General features: G+C 37.5%; 1 protein-coding gene across 1 annotated transcript in view; it reads right to left on the bottom strand.

The window, feature by feature from the left end:
• Positions 1-17,753, bottom strand: part of CHST9 (carbohydrate sulfotransferase 9) — a gene marked incomplete at its 5' end in the record, with an annotated part of 87,086 nt that extends 69,333 nt beyond the window's left edge. The window contains one exon of the mRNA XM_082046379.1: positions 17,654-17,753. Within this exon, the coding sequence (XP_081902505.1) occupies positions 17,654-17,753 (100 nt within the window). The remainder of the gene's footprint in view (positions 1-17,653) is intronic.
• Positions 17,754-18,577: the final 824 nt, after the last annotated feature.

Raw genomic sequence — 18,577 nt, 5'->3', positions numbered from 1 at the left:
ACTCTGTTAGGACTTAATCTACCTGATTCAAAATGTTTAAATATTGACATTACCCCATAAAAATATAAACATGCAATACAGATCTATGACATGTAAAGAAGAATGTATCAGGCTCCTGAAAGAACTCTTGGTAAGACCACTGTGATCAACATTAATATCTTCAATAGAAACAGCACTGAAACACCTTCCACTGCCACTCCTTTGGAGGGAGTGGGTGCTGAAATTCAAGGCAGTAAGCTTTGTACACATTTCTAGTTTAAATGGTTAGTGAACTATAACTTGTATTTTTCCATTTTGTTTGGTTCTTGAATGTGTGAATACTCAAGTTATACACCACTGTCCTACAGATGCTGACATAATATTTACTGAAAGTCTAACTAGAAAATTATTAGATTTTGTTTAAATTTAGCAAGTTTTATTATTTACTGTTTTAATTAAATATTTAATGTTATTTAGCATCTTGAATGAAGCAATGCACAATTAGTTTGTTGAGGTTTGGGGTTTTGTTTTTCTTTAAACAGAAGGCTCCTAAATGCAGTAAACTAAATATTCATACTGACATACCAGTTACCATACTGACAGTTCTTAAATTAGGATAAATAAGGAACTAGTTACACAATTCACATTTTATGCACCACCTGTCCACTTTGCAACCCCACATACTGAACCTGTATACAGTGGCCATTACCATTTACAAGAAATAATTTTATCTGACCAGATAATACATTTGGTTAAGATAAATGAATTGGTTATAAGCACTTTGCAAGAAATGAAACCGTGGCATAAATCTTGAGGAACAGCAAAATCCTATCTCAGGATTGAATTCATAATGACCCAGGTTTTCAGAGTAACTAAGAAAGAAATGGAATAAATGGAATTTCATCTTTCTGTGAGGAATATTCTCTTGGCTTTGTAAGGAAGGGGGTCAAAGTACACTAAACATGAAAAAAACCCCACAAAACAAAACAACCCTCAATTGAACCTATGATGGAATGTCCCTGTTAGTAAGGGATCTGAATAGCAGAGGAAACTTGCAAAGTAGGAGCTGGCATTAGCCCTGCTTTGTAGATGAGGAATGTGGGCATAAGTTTTCTGCGTTGTTGAAGGTTTCTTAAGAAATCTATAGCAAAATCAGACAGGATGCACTGTGTTCTATCTTATGTAGGACCTTGCTTAAGAAATCACTCTTCCACAGGAAGGGGAGACAAAAGAGTTTGATGCCATAAATCTCTGAATTTGCTGTTTACCAAAGGAGCACATCACAGGTCAAGTGAAATCCACCTACCTTCATAAAACAGAAAGAAGCTTCCTGAATGGATAATGGCTGAAAGAGGATACAGCAAACTATGTAACCCTTATCCTCACAGCATTTCATGTTGCAGGTCTATTTGGCATTATTTTTCCCCTTCTGTTTTCACATGGATTAGCACCTGAACCAGTATTTCGAAAGGATCTTAAAAATGTTCACTTGAACTATACAACATATAAAGGGTTAACTAAGCTGAGTAACCATGGAAGAACCTGGCAAACCTCTGCAGTTTTATATAACATAGCAACATGAAACCCCTTTCTATTCCTGGCTAGATTTCCTTTGCACACCCTCTTTAAAATGTTTATATAGAGCAAACAAACTGTAGTACCTCCAGGGGGTATTCACAATGCTAATTTTAGGCAGAGTAAATCAGCCTCTTTCTAGACTCTCTCTTAAACCCCTGGAAAGACAGCAGCTCCATAAGAGATGTTCAGAAAAGGATAATTAAACTGGATTTATAAGTGCAACTAGCCAAAAAAAAAAAAAAAAAAGAAATCCCAGTTATTTTGAAACTTTAAACCAGTAACTCACCTGCATCTGTACTGCTAGCTCTCAACCCACTTTCAGCTTCACCCAGACAAATGTTTCTATTGCCCCAGTCTGCCCACACTCCAAACAACAAATACGACCAGCTCTCTGGCCCAATCTTACTCCAAATCACTGTGTGACACCAACCTCACTGACACTTCACTGTAGCAGAGACTGAGACCTGAATTTACCTTGGAGGGCAAAAGGCAGTGTCCCCATCTCCACTAACTGCAGTGGTCAGAAAGATTGGCCTACTCACCTTAATGTTTCTTTTCCAAACTCCCTGCTACACATCTTGTCTCCTCCTTTCTTCTGTATTTCATGACACACGTGCCTAGGCTTAATATGCAAACAATAATTTGAAATACCTTTACATCTTCCTTGATGAATCTCCATACACAGTTTACAAATCCTTCCTTAAGCCTCCTTAAACCAATACCAGGCTTCTCCCATATTCATGTGTCACCACCATGGTTTAACAGAGCATGGAAAATCTTACCTTGATCTGCAACTAAATTGGGGGTCAAATGATTCTGCAACCATAATCTACTAATGTCCCAGACTGAAATACTACAGAAAATCTCCATTTTTGTGTTTTTTGGTTTTGGTTGTTTTTTTTTTTTTTTTTTTTTTTTTTTAACTTAAGGCCTGCAAGAGGAACAGCACATACCTGAGTAGGGACAGGAGAGCAGTGCCATCCACTACAGTACTATTTATACACAAGGGCATCCAGAGACACTTATTTTGGGATTCTACATTCAGGGGTTGAAAGCATTCAGGTGCCTCGGTGGCAACAGCCACGTCATGTTCAACAGCATGTGGGAAACAAGTTACAACACATTATTACTCAAATCCAAAATACCTTAAACTTTTCAGACTAAAAGTGAGCTATGAACGTGGTCTTATTTGCTTAAAGCATGAAAAGCATAACACTGAAGTAAACTGACATTACCCCCATTTCCATAAATCACTGCAACTACTGACTGACATTTTGCAATTTAAGCAAGAGAGGACTCAAATTTATACTGGCATTTCTACTGTCAGGCAAAACATATGAAGCATGAATAAACCTGCACTCCCATCTACTGCTTGTCACTGTATCAATGAAAAGCAAATGCATATGTCACTTTCTCCTCTCCATTTGCATTACACATAGAAAAAGGCACAATGCTCTGTATCTTCTCCAATGCTGTTTTATATTCAACAGTGAGCCTTTACTGTTGCAGTACAGTACTCACTGGGACGAATGTTTAACAGAAACTATCAGGTTAGAAATCGTCCTCAAAAGTGTTGCCATGTGCTTAGGCAGCAGCTAAACTTCTTTTTAACTGAATAAATTGTTTGAATTACTTCAGCAGAGATTCATCGATCTGAAATATATATTCTTGCATCTCTTTAACTGGACAGTTACTAAAAATAGACTTATTGAGGATTTCTTCCCCAATAAAATTTACTCTTTCAGGAGGATATATTTTGTCACAAACACAAGGCTTCTCTAAACAACAAATGCATAAAAGAAAGGAAAAATTGTGTGAGAGTACTTAGATTACTTTCTGAAAGCTTTAAAATGTTTGATAAGCTTTGCATTGGAGATTATTTCATTTGTGACTGAATGTTACCTTTTTTCTTACTTTCAGGAACTGAATTGAAAACAAATGCAACCTTTATCTAACAGTTCTAACAAAAGGCAGCACAGTTCCTATCAGAAAATGTAATAGTAGAATAAAAAAAAAAAACGCACAAGTTCAATGAATACAGACAAAACTGATTTCTCTATCACACTCTCCAACTCATGCTTCAATAAACCGAACAGGCAGACTTTGCTGACAAAATTATGAGGTCTCTTCATCTCAAATCAAAACTTAATCGATTGCTGTTGCAAGGTCTCTTCATGAGAAATCATTCTTTAGAGGACAGACCGCAAAACATTTGCTAATAGTCTATGAAGTACTGTAGCTAATTACACAAAGTACATTTGTCAAATAAATTAAGTGATACATTATCATTTGTGTTCTCACTCTTAAATTCAAATCCAGTAATCTATTATGCATCTGCAATATATCAGCGTGAGTTTAAGGGGCCTTTGCTACAGTTAGTAAAAACCTCAATTACTCTTCTGAAGGGAAGTCTGACATTCTAATTCTTTTCCATTTTTATCAGGACAGTGGATTTAAGCTACACATCATATTTCTTTGAATCAAACAGTTCCTTAAAAAGTAAACCCAGAGATTAAATAACATAATTTTTATTTTTGTCACATCTTTCTTTTAAATAAACAAGAAAGAGGCTCTGTTTTTTTGCATAGTATTTTCTAGTATATTGTATAGTATTTTCCAGTAAAAGTCATTCTGAAAGATTTTCAGATAACCTTAACCTTAATTTACTTAATCATTCTTCTGGAATGCAAAGAACAACACATCCTTACAAAATTCTAAAAAAGTCTTTACATTTTCATTATACTATTTTTTTTTCCCCCTCTTGGTAGTTTAAGCTCTTCTCAGGAAAAAAAGTTAATTTTTTAATGAAAGCTAATGTAGTTACTTACATCTATTTAGTGGTAAACATAATTCCTCTTAAGAGCCTTTCTTTGACCCACCTAGGCTTATTGGCTTTTTCCCCTCAAAAATTTTGGGTTTATTGGTGTTTAGCTAAATTGCCTCAAATTAGTCAAGTTACTGCTTTCCTTTCATACATCCCTCACACCTGAAAATTTCATTCAACAGCGACCATTTGACACTATCGTCATCACCTTCATGAATTATCAGCTAAGACAAGAAAATTTAATTGTTGCCTGCTAAAGTTTAGGCAGCAGTTTCATAGCTAGAACACCCCTCAGTTGCTGTCAGATGCTCAGTTTCCCTAAGCTGGAGAAGTGAATTGACGTACCTACACCCACTAATGACTGACAGCTCTTCTGAGATGAAATGGCAGCAGGTCATTTCCTCTAAGTAGCTGAAAGGGTGATGGCAATAGCCTCACAAACAATGTTTAATCATTATTCTGTTCCCAAAGGTGTTGCAGCTGACTGATACACTAAAATTTATTTCTAGATGGGGACAAAAAAAACAAGCTATGCTACTATTCTGTTTGCTATCTATACCCAGCAAATGTTTTGCCCAACTCAGACTGTCAGCTCTATTTCTAATCACTGTACAAGCAACATTAAGCAAATGTGGCATTCAGAACAATTGAAGTTTTGTATAAAAAATCCCACAGAAATCCTCACTTATTTCTCTCCCTCTCAACCTTAGGCACGAGGTGCATGTTTTGTCAAAAGCATGTAAAAAATATCTATCTAATAAAAACCTAATCATTATTTCAGTCATGTTACTGACCTCATTGTCAGAGAAGAGTTCTACCTGTCACTCATTTTCAAAAATGCTGATCTTCCTCTTATGAAGAAAGTGCTCCATACCAAACCTCCTCTCCCCTCAAACATCTACCAGATCTCTGACCTGCTCCCATCAAAATCCTTCTCCTTGAAAGACAGTTTATTTACACGTGTGGGAAGCAAATCCCAGAACAGTCCTGAGTATAGTTAAATAGACCTTTCCCCTCTTTTAAAAAATAATTGGAAAACAACATTCTCCAGGATACTATCAATTCTTTGATAGGTACAAAGCTGAAATGATACAATTAGTCACTCCTTACTTAGTTTTTGCTAGACAAAACGCACACAAAACTATCAATAATGTAAAAAAGTAGCCAGGATGTTCTGCTGAGTTAATCACCCATTAGCCACTTTTTTATTTTATGATGAGAAAATAGCATTCTTACTGGGACAGAAAAATCTGTTTCAGTGATCCAACTTTATCATGCTCTGCTGAATATTTCCATAGAAATATGTTACTAGAACTATTCAGTATGCTCCAACTGGGCACTCCTCAACAGAGGAAACCCAGAGGAAAGGCATAATTCAAGATGACATTGTACAAAATGCATGAAAGAAGGAAATTCAAAGAAACCTCTAAATTATAAATCACAAAGGATAAAGAAAACCTTCTGGATCATCATTATTGTTAGAAATTTGCCTTATTTTTACAGCCTACTCTAGGTACTGTTGCAGAGACAATATGCTAAGCTTGAGAGACTTTTGGACCTGACCTGGTTTAATTTTTCTTCTTCTCTGTCAAAGAAAATTGGCTTAATAAGTCTCTGCTTGAGATACTTGAAGTTAGAGTTGATCTGATATGTCTTACATGGCAGAGGGTGATCACCCCTCTACTGTACTTCCCTCTACTTGGCTCAAGTAACCTTTCTCTTTGAAACTCATGCTTTCAGGTTTGTAGGAGTCTGAATGCCTCCCCTCACTGGCATTCATGGCAGTCCAATATTTTAAGGCTAAGTCATTATGTCCTATAAACATTCCTCATTTAAAGGCTTTTTATGATCCACTTGATTAAACTGCGGAAAAAAAGAAAACGCATAGGAGTCTGATTTGGGCTTTTTGCTTTTCCTGGGCCCACCTTGTTTCTCAGACCCAGGGATATTTTTCCTTCGTGGGCTGAATGTCATGCTATCAAACTTATATTAACTCCCTTTCAGGCTCTGCCCTCCCTCTCACCTTTCCTCTTCCCAGCTCACATCACCATTACAAGGCAGTGCTTCCACATACAAATGCTTATTGTTACTTTCCATTAGATGTTTAGACATCAGATTAGGCCTCCTTCCCCCACAACAAATATTTTGTTTTATTAGTAGCTGGAAAGCATTCCTTGATAGGTATAGTTTCAAGCAAACATTTTTGATGGTAGGGTACTTGACAATACATGAAATGCAAACATATTTATTTGCTCAGCTTTATTGCTATTTATTTAAGAACAAAATGTGACTGTATCAATATAACTACCTGAAACATTATTGCTATGCCACAAATACTTGTTGCACAAGGTTATTATCATAACAGAAGAAAACAACAAAAGTCAAAGATAAAGGACATCTAGAAAGAAGGCTAATGACTTTGCAGTAACAGATACTTAAGTATTTTCAATTGGTCAAACTTCGGTGTTCCTAGCACAAAAAAACTCCTCGTTAGTTCTACTAATAACTCATATGATCCGTAGAAGAATCATCATTCTCTGAAGTGCAAACCTTTTTGGCACATGGTGATCTTAACATGAGGAAGATATTTTTACTTGAACCCACCTGCCAGTCACAGCATCTGGTAGTTATATAAACATGTATATGAGTCCTAAAACTGATGCCAATAGAGCTTCATTATATTGCATGATCAATCATAACTTAAGAGGTAGCACATCTCAGATATTTGCAGATTAATTCTACTACAAAGGAATTTCTGCTTGAAGGTTAAATAAGTCATGAAGTATTTATACATCAGCTACAACCACCTCAGCCTACATAAGCTCAGTTTCATCTACCTGTTCATCATCAAAATAGGTACTCTGAAGTGAAAAATTGAAACAGAAGTAGGGTGAAATTAATTTTGCCATCTGTAAGAGGATAAAACAAATTTTTAAAAATATACAAAAAGTACAATAATCATGTCCATATTATTTCTTATTTTTAATATTTACTTCGTGTTGCTCCCCCCCTAATCCAATGAAGCTAATTTGGAAGTCATAATCAAAACCATTTTTTCTGAGACACGTTTATCATCAACTTTCTACCAACAGTCCTGAGACTGTGACAACAAAACTGACAAAAGATCAGAGGAAGACAAGTCATAAAATATTTATTGTAAAAATACATTTGTTTTACTTTTTTTTTTTCCTTTATTGGATATCATTTAATCAGGAGCCAGTCAGCCAACTCTCACTCTAATGATTTCACTCACTCCTAGATGTAATTTCTTTAGCTATTAGGAGTTTATTCATATCAAATGGACTTTATTATTGCGTTAATAATTCACCAACTCCCGCAGCAAAACAATAAAAAGGAGAAAAACACATCCAAGTAAATTCCAGTCCATCTACCAACCTGCCTGCCCTGTTTCTTTCCCTTTTATCACAGATCATTGTACAAAAATTGAATTAATGCATCTACATGTGTTTTCTTCATTTATCTTGTTATGCTTCAGTTGAAAAGTGTTCTGTAATACTCTAACGTACCGTAGTATGGGGATTTTTTTAGTACAATAACAGTATTGCAACACAGATACCACCACATTATCTGGCCACTAAATGATTTTTGAGGAATAAAAAAATAATTTAACACAGATTAGTGGAGCAAAAAGTGAAATTCTATTGAACCAGCTTTATTAAGCTTTTGCTAACTAAAGCCTCTGCTTCAACTGCCACTTTTGTAAGGCCAAAGTCAGGAAGAATAAATTTGAATAGTAACAGGGCTGAAGGGTATTTGGTGGAAGAAACCAAAAGCTTCCATGACTAAGAGCCATCCTTTAACAAAAGAGCTACAGCTTTTCTTACTCCACTGTTATCTCCAAGCCCTCTACAAAGGATAAAGCTGGTGGCCTTTCCCCTGCCAGTCTCCATCAATAACAGGTTTTTGGCACTCTACTGACTGTTCGCATCACTCAAGAGCATGTACTTGATGTTGTGCCCCCTCCAGTGGAGTAGCTGACCCTCCCACAAAGTTTGTACAGCGCACACACTACCCTATTTTCATTCCTACTGAAACGCTGTAACGAGCAGCCAGAACAGCTTCCCCATCAAATGAAAATGGTGGGAATCACACTGCTACCCACAGCTCTGCAGAGAAAACACTGTTTGCACTTCACAGCAAATGGGTTTCCTCACTGGAGATCCATGGCCTCATCCTAACCCAAGAAAGCCAGACCCTCGTCCCCATTAAGGCTTGCTCAGACACTTGTTTGGGAGTCAGCAGCTGCTGCATGAGAGCAGGAACACACTTTTCTTCTAAAGAGAACGTTATCTCCCGTCTATATAATTCTCTGAAAACACGGTATGATTATCAGAGTCAAAGCAACCTCTCATAGCACACAGCTCTGAACAACAGGAAAAAGCTATGAGGTTTTGGTAACAAATAAAAGAATTCAGGAGCAATTGTGTTTCTTTCTCTTCCTTGGGGTCTCTCTGCTCTTTTTAAAAGTTTAAGCAAGAATATCCAGTATGATCAAAAGTCAGAGAGAAAACTGTCTTTGTACACAATGCTTACTATATTTATTATTTCCTTTTAGATTTTTTTTCCTTAACAGAGCTATTTTGTGGATGAATGGTGAAGCATCAGACTGATATTTTCCTATTTCTATTTAATACAACTGAGTGGTTCCAGCTGCAGCTAACAAAACTCATGCACCGCATCTCCCTAGTTGATCATAATCAAACCCAAAATTCTCCAGACCCTCTTTTCTCTTGCAAATAATTTACTGACAGGCAATATGCACATGCCTAGGGCACAACTGCATGACTCCAAAGAACCTCAAATTCACTTGAGCTGTTTCTCAGTCCATGCTTTTAGTAAGCCTAGAATATATCTGTAGCAGAAAGTGTTACAAACATTTAACAGCTTCTTCCTCCATCTATGCTCTTACACACATACGTACAGCTGGGCAAGTTGTGCTAGACTATAATCGGTACTGAAATGACCTGCTCAATTCCAATCACATTAAAATCAATTAACATCTCCTATTCTTTCACCTGGTGTTTGCTCACAGTGAAATTTAATATTGATTCTGATTATTCTTAACTGTAGGCTGCTGATCTTCAGTTACTTTTCTGGATGTTAACCAGTGTCCATGACATGTAGAATCTGTCCCCTGAGGTGTCTGTCAAATTTTGTGGCTTTTAGGCCATCATCCATTATGTTCTAGGCCAATGAAATTCTTTGCCAGGAGACAAGTATTGCCTTGCTACCTCTGTTTCTCAAGAAACTCAATTTTCCAAAGCCCACAACTTTGAATTTCTCTCCCTCCCCATTGTCTGCTTGGCTGGTTTTGTGCTTGTGGACGAAACTGCGCACAACCCCTGTTAACCTGTACCTCAACCCTGCCTTTCCAGGAGCTTTGTGCTGCAGCATCCATGAGGGGAAAAAAATAAATAAATAAAAATAAACTCTACACCCTTTTCATCTATTATTTGGAAAGGGCTTGCTTTGATCGTGTCCTTTTTTGTTTTTTTTTTTCTTAGAATGTTACACAACTGTAAACAGGAAAATGATTACTAAATAGGCGATATGAAGTCTTGAATCTTTTTTGCTTTCATCCTTTGTCACATCCAAAAAAAAAAAAAAAAAGAAGATTTCTATAATTCCTCAGATATTCCAATTATACCAATAACTTGTGCCATTGTACCTTGCAGATGGTGCTAAATGTAGCTCATAGGAAGCCAGAGGTTTAAGAGAAAAAACTCTACCTACTCAGCCTGATATTTCTAAAGCTATGCACTGTGTATTTCTGCCAGGATTGTGCGATAGAAAGCTGTGTGGTCAACAAACAAAATCATTCGAAACAACAAAGCTGTGAAGGACAAATTGTATTTGCTAGAAAGTATCACATAGGTTTAATAGAGGTCAATGATATTGTTACCATGGGGAGGTTCTTAGTGTGGTAAGGAAACAATCGGTTTTGGTGGGTATGAGCAGGACTGCAAAGAGTAGGAGTTCCTAAAGAACTACTGTAGGGGATAATACTTCCCAAGTTGCAAAATACTGCTGCCACTTGCTGTCAATTAAATCAAGATCAAACCAATCAAAATCCAAAGCAAATATATGCACGTGGTATTTTATTCCCCATCACTTTCCATCAAGTGAGGTTCATACGCTCCTTGGAACAGTTTCAGCTATATGCAAGGTAATGCTTAAAATACAGCATGTTTTTCAGTTTTCTTCAGTAGTATTTACAATTTTACATGAAGAACCTTTAAGCTGATTCGGTCATTGATCCTGACTTTGGATAGAAATGAACAAACTTTGGAGGCTTTTTGGTGTGTTTTTTTGTTTGGTTGGTTTGGGTTTTGTTTGTTGCTGTTGTTGTTTGGCTGGTTTTATCTGTTTCAACATAACATTTGATAGCACCCAATCAACTTTCCTTTGTGGCTGAAGACAATGTCCACACCCACAGCTACAGCCACAGGGATCAAGGTTGGAGGAGCTGGGAAGGAAAACACTACGTGATGACGTGACATGAATCTTCCCAGTTTCGTACTGACAGTTAAGAAATGCCTTCCACAGAGAGATACTGTAAAAATGTAGGAACATTTTTTTTCTTTGAGTACACCATTAACATCAATACAACAACAACAACAAAAAGACAGAAAGTCAGACACCCTGTTTCTCTGAAAATAAGACAGGGTCTTATATTAATTTTTGTTCTGAAACCTATTAGTTGTTTACATGTATAGCTGCCTGGACAATATTTAAATTGACCTTCTTTTTTTTTTTTTTTTTTTTTTTTTTTTTTTTTTTTTTTTTAATGAACCACAACTAGGGTTTATTTTTGAGGTACATCATCTTATTTTGGAGAAACAGGGCAGTTGTCTGTGGCAGCAGGGACCCAAACTTGAAAGCCCAGCCAATCTCCATGCTGCCACACAACAATGATTTCCTTTAAAAAATATAAAGGAACCAAAAATAAATCCAGTCTTTCCATGTTTTTTTTTTTAAATAATAAATATGGAAGTTTTCTTCTTTCTTGAACTTTTTGCTCCCAGATATACATCACGTTTTTCCCAGGTAAAACATGCACGTCATCCATAGGACATTTATTCCTCATACAATGAAATGGCTTCCATTATTTGTAACCTGTCAGTCTCTTGATCTTTTTTTTTTTCCACAGACATTGCATTATCAAGAATTATCCTTAATTCATAGCAATCACCTGTTTGCAGTAACGTCAAATGAGTAAAATGGAAGCAAAAAGACAGAAACAGAGAATCTTGTGACTGAACACCATGACAGCTCTTCTATATAAACTGATCCCCATGTATCCAAACATCTGACTGAAATGAGAAGATAGGTTTCTGTCTAAAACATTTCTCCTACCAGCAGCCCCTACTCCCACACAAAGAGGGGAAATAAAGAGGATACTAAAAGTATATATACATGTATACATCTACGTATATGCATATACACTAAAACCACCAGAATTTTTAATTTAATTCTAATAAGAAACCAAAGGTTTCCCTTAGAATTTTGCAGAGACCACATCACATGTTCTAACAGGACTGTTTGTAATCAAGCAACATATCAAAGCAGTTCAACACCAGACACAGAGGTAAGCAGCCTTAAATGTACTCCAGCAACAACCACAGAATCATAGAATGTCCCGAGTTGGAAAGGACCCACAAGATCATTGAGTTCAACTCCTGTTCCTGCACAGGACAACTGCAGAATTCACACCATGTGTCTGAGGGTGTTGTCCAATCGCTTCTTGAACACTGTCAGGCTTGGGGCCATGACACGCCCCTGGGGAGCCTGTTCCAGTGCTCCACCCCCCTCCAAGTGAAGAACCTTTTCCTAATGTCCAACCTAAACCTCCCTGAACACACCTTCCTGCCATTCCCCTGGGTTCTGTCATTGGTTGCCAGAGAGAATAGCCACTTGCTACTCTGAAAATGTGCAGCACTCTTAAGGAAGCCAGAAGAAGTCAGGAACAAAGAAACTTTTATCTCAGTGTTTTTCTACTATTACTTCTAAGTGAGGACCTGCCAGTAAAAATTACCTCTCCAGCCTTCTTGTTTTATAAGGCCATATATATGGCTTAAATGGTACTGCATGATATAATTGTGCACTGTAGAGACAAAACTACAGAGCTTCATTGCCTGAATGATGAACTTTTAAGCAAAGTGCTTTCCAGAACTGAAGAGATGCTATGAACTGAGTTATTAAAAGTAACAACAACGGTAGACAATAACTGTAAACTGACCACTCAATGATAGCACATCCGTTAGAAAATTACATTATACAAAAGCTGAATAGCTCATATTGTATAAAAACAGCATAGCTACTTAACAGAAAGCATGATTGTTAATGGCTATGTGTAAAAATCACATTTACAAACATCATTTAGATGCTTTGTTCCAAGGATATGAATAACTGGAAAACAGTGTGAAGACTACCTATACATGTTTCATATCAAATTCAAAAGAGCATTTTGAAGACACCATGACTGACATTCATCCTTCCAAGAAAGAGGACACCCCACTTCACAATTGTTCCAACACCAGGCCAAAAAACCTTCCAGCAGTAGTTACAATACAAATTCTGGAGTGAGTTTATTTATATACCTACAGACATAAGAAAGTTACAGTAGCCTCTTTTGAAAGTCCTGTTCGAAAATAGGCAAGAAAGAGTATGTTAAGGTGTCTTCAGTACAGTTAAGATACATGGTACACCTTTCTACTCTACTTTCTACTAAGTAGACCTCTGTCATCTATGCAAGAACAAGGTTGGGTGTGTTGTCAAAAGCTTATACACAATAAGGAGATGTCATCAGCTTCTGCTCAAACAAATTACTGATTTTATAGTTGAGAGAAGCCTCAAAAAACACATTATTTAGTTTCTTTCATGCTGCTGGTACATGGCAGCTAAATATCAAAGGATTCAAACATATCATCATCTGAGAAAGACTCCTCCACAATACCCTCAAGAAAGCAGCATGGCAGGAATTTCCATACAGTGAGATACAAAGTTGCTGCGAAAGAGAAGAGGCAGACTTTCCCACTCTCAGGAACCAGAGATCTATTGGAGGACAGAGGCAGTGCAGCCTTCTTCATATTAATTAGCAGTCATATTGCATCCCATTAAACACTGAATCAGTCCCTTCATAATAATGAATTTACTAGGCATATTTCACACACAAAAAATATTTTAGGAGCAGAAAAACAAACAAATAACACAACAGCAACAAAAACCAACAACACCCCAAAACCCTACATAAGCCCTGCATACAGATCTATTGGCAAAGATATTCTCATATTATTTTGTAGTAATCAGCCACACTAAATCATATCAGTGCCACCCCCCTCCAAAGAAGAATTTTAAAGTACAAAATTAGAATCACTGACTTAAAATTACAATTTACATCTATAACACAGCAGGATTAAAATGCAAGTGTGCTTTGCACCCCACATCCCCCTAATTCAGGTGATTCATGTTATAAAACTCAACATCAGCTCAAATCTAAGAAGTTTACTTCTCCTGTATAAGATTAACAGTGCTAGAAATTACTAAGCATGTAATCAGTGCCACAATATTTGATGATTTCAATGAAGAATGCAAGATGGTACAAAGAACTGTCAAGAAAAAATACAGGATTTAGTTGAATTCATATCCAGCTTCATTTATGTATATGAATTTATTTATATATGGAGAACTTGAAGTACTCCATATATATTACAATATCAGTGTTGATGTCAACAAAGTTTTCAGCCAGATGGTCTGTAAGTGTTGACACGTCAGACTATTCTTGACAAGTCTGTTCCCCACTACTGCACTGAGGTGAACTGAAGACACCTGACAGAAGAGCTCTGCTACATCTAAGGAAGGATATATCATCTTGTCTTGATACGCTGCATGCATAGAATTAAACCAAGAAACAAGCCTGTTCTGTTACTCTGCTAATGTCTCTGAAAAGCCACCAGAGAGGACCACCATGTAGCTAGCAGCTGTTTCTTAGACATCTCTAAATGAAAAATTTTCAGTTTAAGGTATAGGGATGATGAATGTGATGAGAAATACTCTGAAGAGTCCAAGCACAGTGGGCGGAAGCAGAAGACATGGCTGTGCTGAGAGATGCATCCAGCTGCCAAGCCTGCAGGTGCATCTGAAGTAGATTGACAGGATGAAAGATCAGGGAAGGTGTTTCTGGGCTGGATAAATTTGAATGATGAGGGAAGTTTGCAAAAGTAAATCAAAAGAAAACATGCTTAGATAAGATCAGGTCTAGAGGAAAATAAGAAACAGGACAATCAAATCACACTTGAGACCTCAAGTAGAAAGAAGAGAGCCAAAAAGAGAGAAAGGAGTCAAACTATGAAAGAAAAGTGACATTAGGTCTAGTGTGAAAAATTATGAACATCTAGAAAGAGAAAAGGTGGCTAAAGAAGGGCAAGTGTGAAAGCAAACAGTCTGAATTTAATATAATACAACAAACACTAGTAAGGAAATTGTGTATCACCATACAATTTTCCAATTCACCACAAAATCTACATCTGACTGGGAATCATTCCCAACACAGCTAGGAGAGCCTGAGAAATAAGTATGAACACCAGAAACAAGTAAAACATAATATCTCTTCCAATTACTGTGATTTATAAAGGCTTTAAGTCAGATATTTAGAGGAACGGGGTGGTAGGCAGCAGTACCTCACTGGTGAGGAACAGATACTTTCCTAAACTCAAACACAGCCAACTTTCCATCCTTCACCAACCAAATGGAAACAAGAATGTTGTAGGTCTCGAGCAGGGTACCGTGTCAGATAAAAATAGTTCTGCCTAGAACAAACACTTGTCTCTATAGGCTCATAGCACAGCAGTTGAAAAGCACAAGGCACACTTTCCATTTCCTAATAGAACATAAAATCACATGCTCAGCCACTTGCAGACTGAAACTAGCTGTCTTACAGCTGTGTGACTAGTGATATGATTAAAGGAGCACACAAAATCCTTGTAAAGATACTTATCAGTTTGGGATTCTCCAGACACAGCTCATCCCCAAAAAGCCACAGTGCACAGCACAGGGCAATATGAAAGCCACCGCAGAAAAGGGAAATAAATAAACAGACAAAGAGTACAAAATGCCCATAACTAAACTAATGTATATTATGAATATGCAAATATGTTTTATTTTGTAATGAAAAATATATGCAAATAAGTTTTATTTTGTATCAAGTCTTAAGCAGTGTATGGGGGGAACATTAGAGAATCGAACTGCAGAAGGTTTAGAGGAGATATAGGTGTTTGGAATAAAAAAAAAAAAAAATTACTCTCTACATGTTAAATTGGAAGAAGAGGTAGGAACAGAAACCAAAGAATGCTCTTTCTGACATGCATGACCTCACAGCTGTAGAGAATGCCAAAAATCATTTTTTTGGATCTTGCTCAAGTGCTGTCACAACAGTAGTCCAGTGAGATAAAGGGACACTCAAAACTTCAGTCACACTTTAAGCTCACTAACCATTCTGTTATTCTCTGGTAGTTTCCATTTTATTATAGAAATGTTCTCACATGGAAATGACTTACACGTACAAGGAGAAGTCTTTCTCCTGAAGAAGATTATGGCAATACATAAAAGAGAAAACCCCAAAGAAAGCATCTGGTTGCCCTAAAGAACACAAAATGTTCCAATTCCCCCTTTATTTTATTTTTCCTGTTTCTTTTTAATGGTAGATACATACAGACAACAGAAAGGAGTGGAAAAAGGACAGCAAGAAATAACAACAAGGAGCAGTGCAAGGAAAGAAAGGTTAATTACAACACAAGAAAAGATGTAAGGCATGTGAAGAATGTCTGCAAGTAAATAAATCAATAATCTACAGTCATCATCTACATTCCTGAACTACCTTGAAAGCAAGGATATCTGCCCTTAACTTTCCTGAAAACAGCAAAGATTTTCAAGGAAATTTGCTGCCCCCCCAGCTCTCTGTTTCCACCAGCACCCTCATGTCAACAGCTGATCACAGGGCAACATTTCCAAAGGGAGCCTGTGCTACTTCTTTCAACAGTTTTGCTAATGCAAGTTTGTAAATACTGTGGAGCAGCCTAGAAACATTAACAAGCTGAAATTAATGTTGTGACCATTGCACTTAGTTGAAAAAAAAAAAAAAAAAAAAAAGAAAAAAACAAACCCTCAAGGTCATTGTCAAACTACTTCAGGAATAATGCACGAGGTCCCACCTCATCACTGCTCTCCAAAACGGAACAGTTAAGCAGCTCATATGGAAACAAAGCACAGATCACTGAAGCCAGAAGACTAATGTGGTTTTACACACGTATTTCTTCAGAATGGCATCAGCATATTATAACACAAGAGTTTTACAGAGGAAATGGAAGGTGAGCAATAGAGGCGAGGACATAGAAGTCAGGTTTTCTTAAGTTGGGAACATTCGCTGTTGTTAATGGGGAGAAAAACCTAACAAACACATCGCCCCTGCCCCCCAAACATATCAAGTATACAACTAAAAATCAAGGCTATGTCACCAAGTAACACTTGGACTCTGCAGAGCAAAATAGTGGGTGTTAAGAGCCCTACTGACATCCACCCTACACACATTTTGGAGGGGTGGGAAGGGGGTTCACTTCAGACCAACCCTAGACTGGTTCTGTGAACTGAGCACCCACTACAGGTTGAGGTAAATAGCCTGGTTTAGTTTCATCTATAAAGGAATCTAGATCAACCTGTCGTGCAAATCAAAATACGGTAAATGGAGAACAACAGAAATACAACCTGAGCCAATGCTAACATGGATTTAAACAAAGTTGCAATATGACTCTGATGTTATATATTAAGAAAAGTCTTGTAAGTCCACTATATAACTACGTCTCAAACAAATAACAAATAAGACATAGCAATAATTCTCCAAAAATTGCTTTGCTGGACAAAATAAAATGTACAAAACCCACAGAAAATCAGCATACAGAACTGCTCTTAAACTGGACTTGCTTGGCTTCAGGCATGCACAAAATGCTTTGCAACACTTGCTTTTGGAAATGAAGCTCACACGATACAATTAAGTAGCTGGGAGCATCCTTTCATGCGACTCAAGAAATTTCTTAATGCTTATGAAGTGTAGCAACTAAAATGAGGCCATTTTCAGTGCCATTCTACCACCAAACTGGGGGACTCCCCCTAAGTGTCAATGTGTATTCAACTGATTTTACAATTATTTTTTAAGTAATAGATGAAATTACATTAAAAAAGGGAGAAAATCTACTGTACCTGTATGTTGTTCTTCAATCCAAGCTTGCAGATACATGAAGAGGAGTAGACCAGCTACTCCAAACACCAGTACAGACACAAAGACTTGTCTTAGGTTCATGACCCTGTCAGAGGGCTACTTTTCAGCTTTCAGAGACATGCATGGCTCACTTTTCCGAAGTTTTCAGCATGCCTGCATCTTCTGTATCTTCCCCTGAGACACCAACCTGGAAGAACAAGAGGTGGAGCCAGTTCTCATGTTACGTTTTTATTCTTCACAAGAGACTGTGTAAACAGCATACCATATACAAGCTGGCACTCTTACAAGTTATTACTTTCAGCACTTAGGTTTCTGTTCACGATCTCAATGATCTTTCTATCCCTGGATGAGTTCCAGGCTGAAAGGTTTCTAAAGTGGCTGCAGAAACCATTTCACCTCCACACCACCAAACATCGCCCAGTACCGTAACAGAGGGAGGTGATACACCAGATGAGACACCTAAGCGTCACAACAGTACATCACTGCCCACCAATCCTCACAGCCGAGAAGCTACAGCAACAGCTGGAGACCCCCTCAGGTGGCCAGGTTGCACCTCAGTGGTACCAGCCCCCTGTGATGGGCAAACCAGTATCTCTGCTTCTGTATCGCACAGCCCTTTGTGCCCAAGGAAGGATGCCCTCAGTCACCCCCACAACATGATTCTGCTGTCAGTGCCTCTGCATTGGTTCAGCCTACACTTTGGGGAGTCATATTCTGATGTTTACCCTCAAACACGAATCCAAGTTTTGCAGGGTTAGGGAACGCCAACATAAGAGGATATCAGTAATGCAGCAGAAAGGGACTTAAGGGATCATTTTCACCCAGCTATTTTGCAACACGGAAAAGACTTGTTAAGAGCTCAGTTCTTGCTACTAATTCCAATGGAAATGAGATCAAATGTAAAG

Source organism: Streptopelia decaocto (assembly GCF_964273445.1).
Source record: "Streptopelia decaocto genome assembly, chromosome: 2".
NCBI classification, from domain to species: Eukaryota; Metazoa; Chordata; class Aves; order Columbiformes; family Columbidae; genus Streptopelia; species Streptopelia decaocto.
This window is presented reverse-complemented; position numbering and strand designations above follow the sequence as displayed.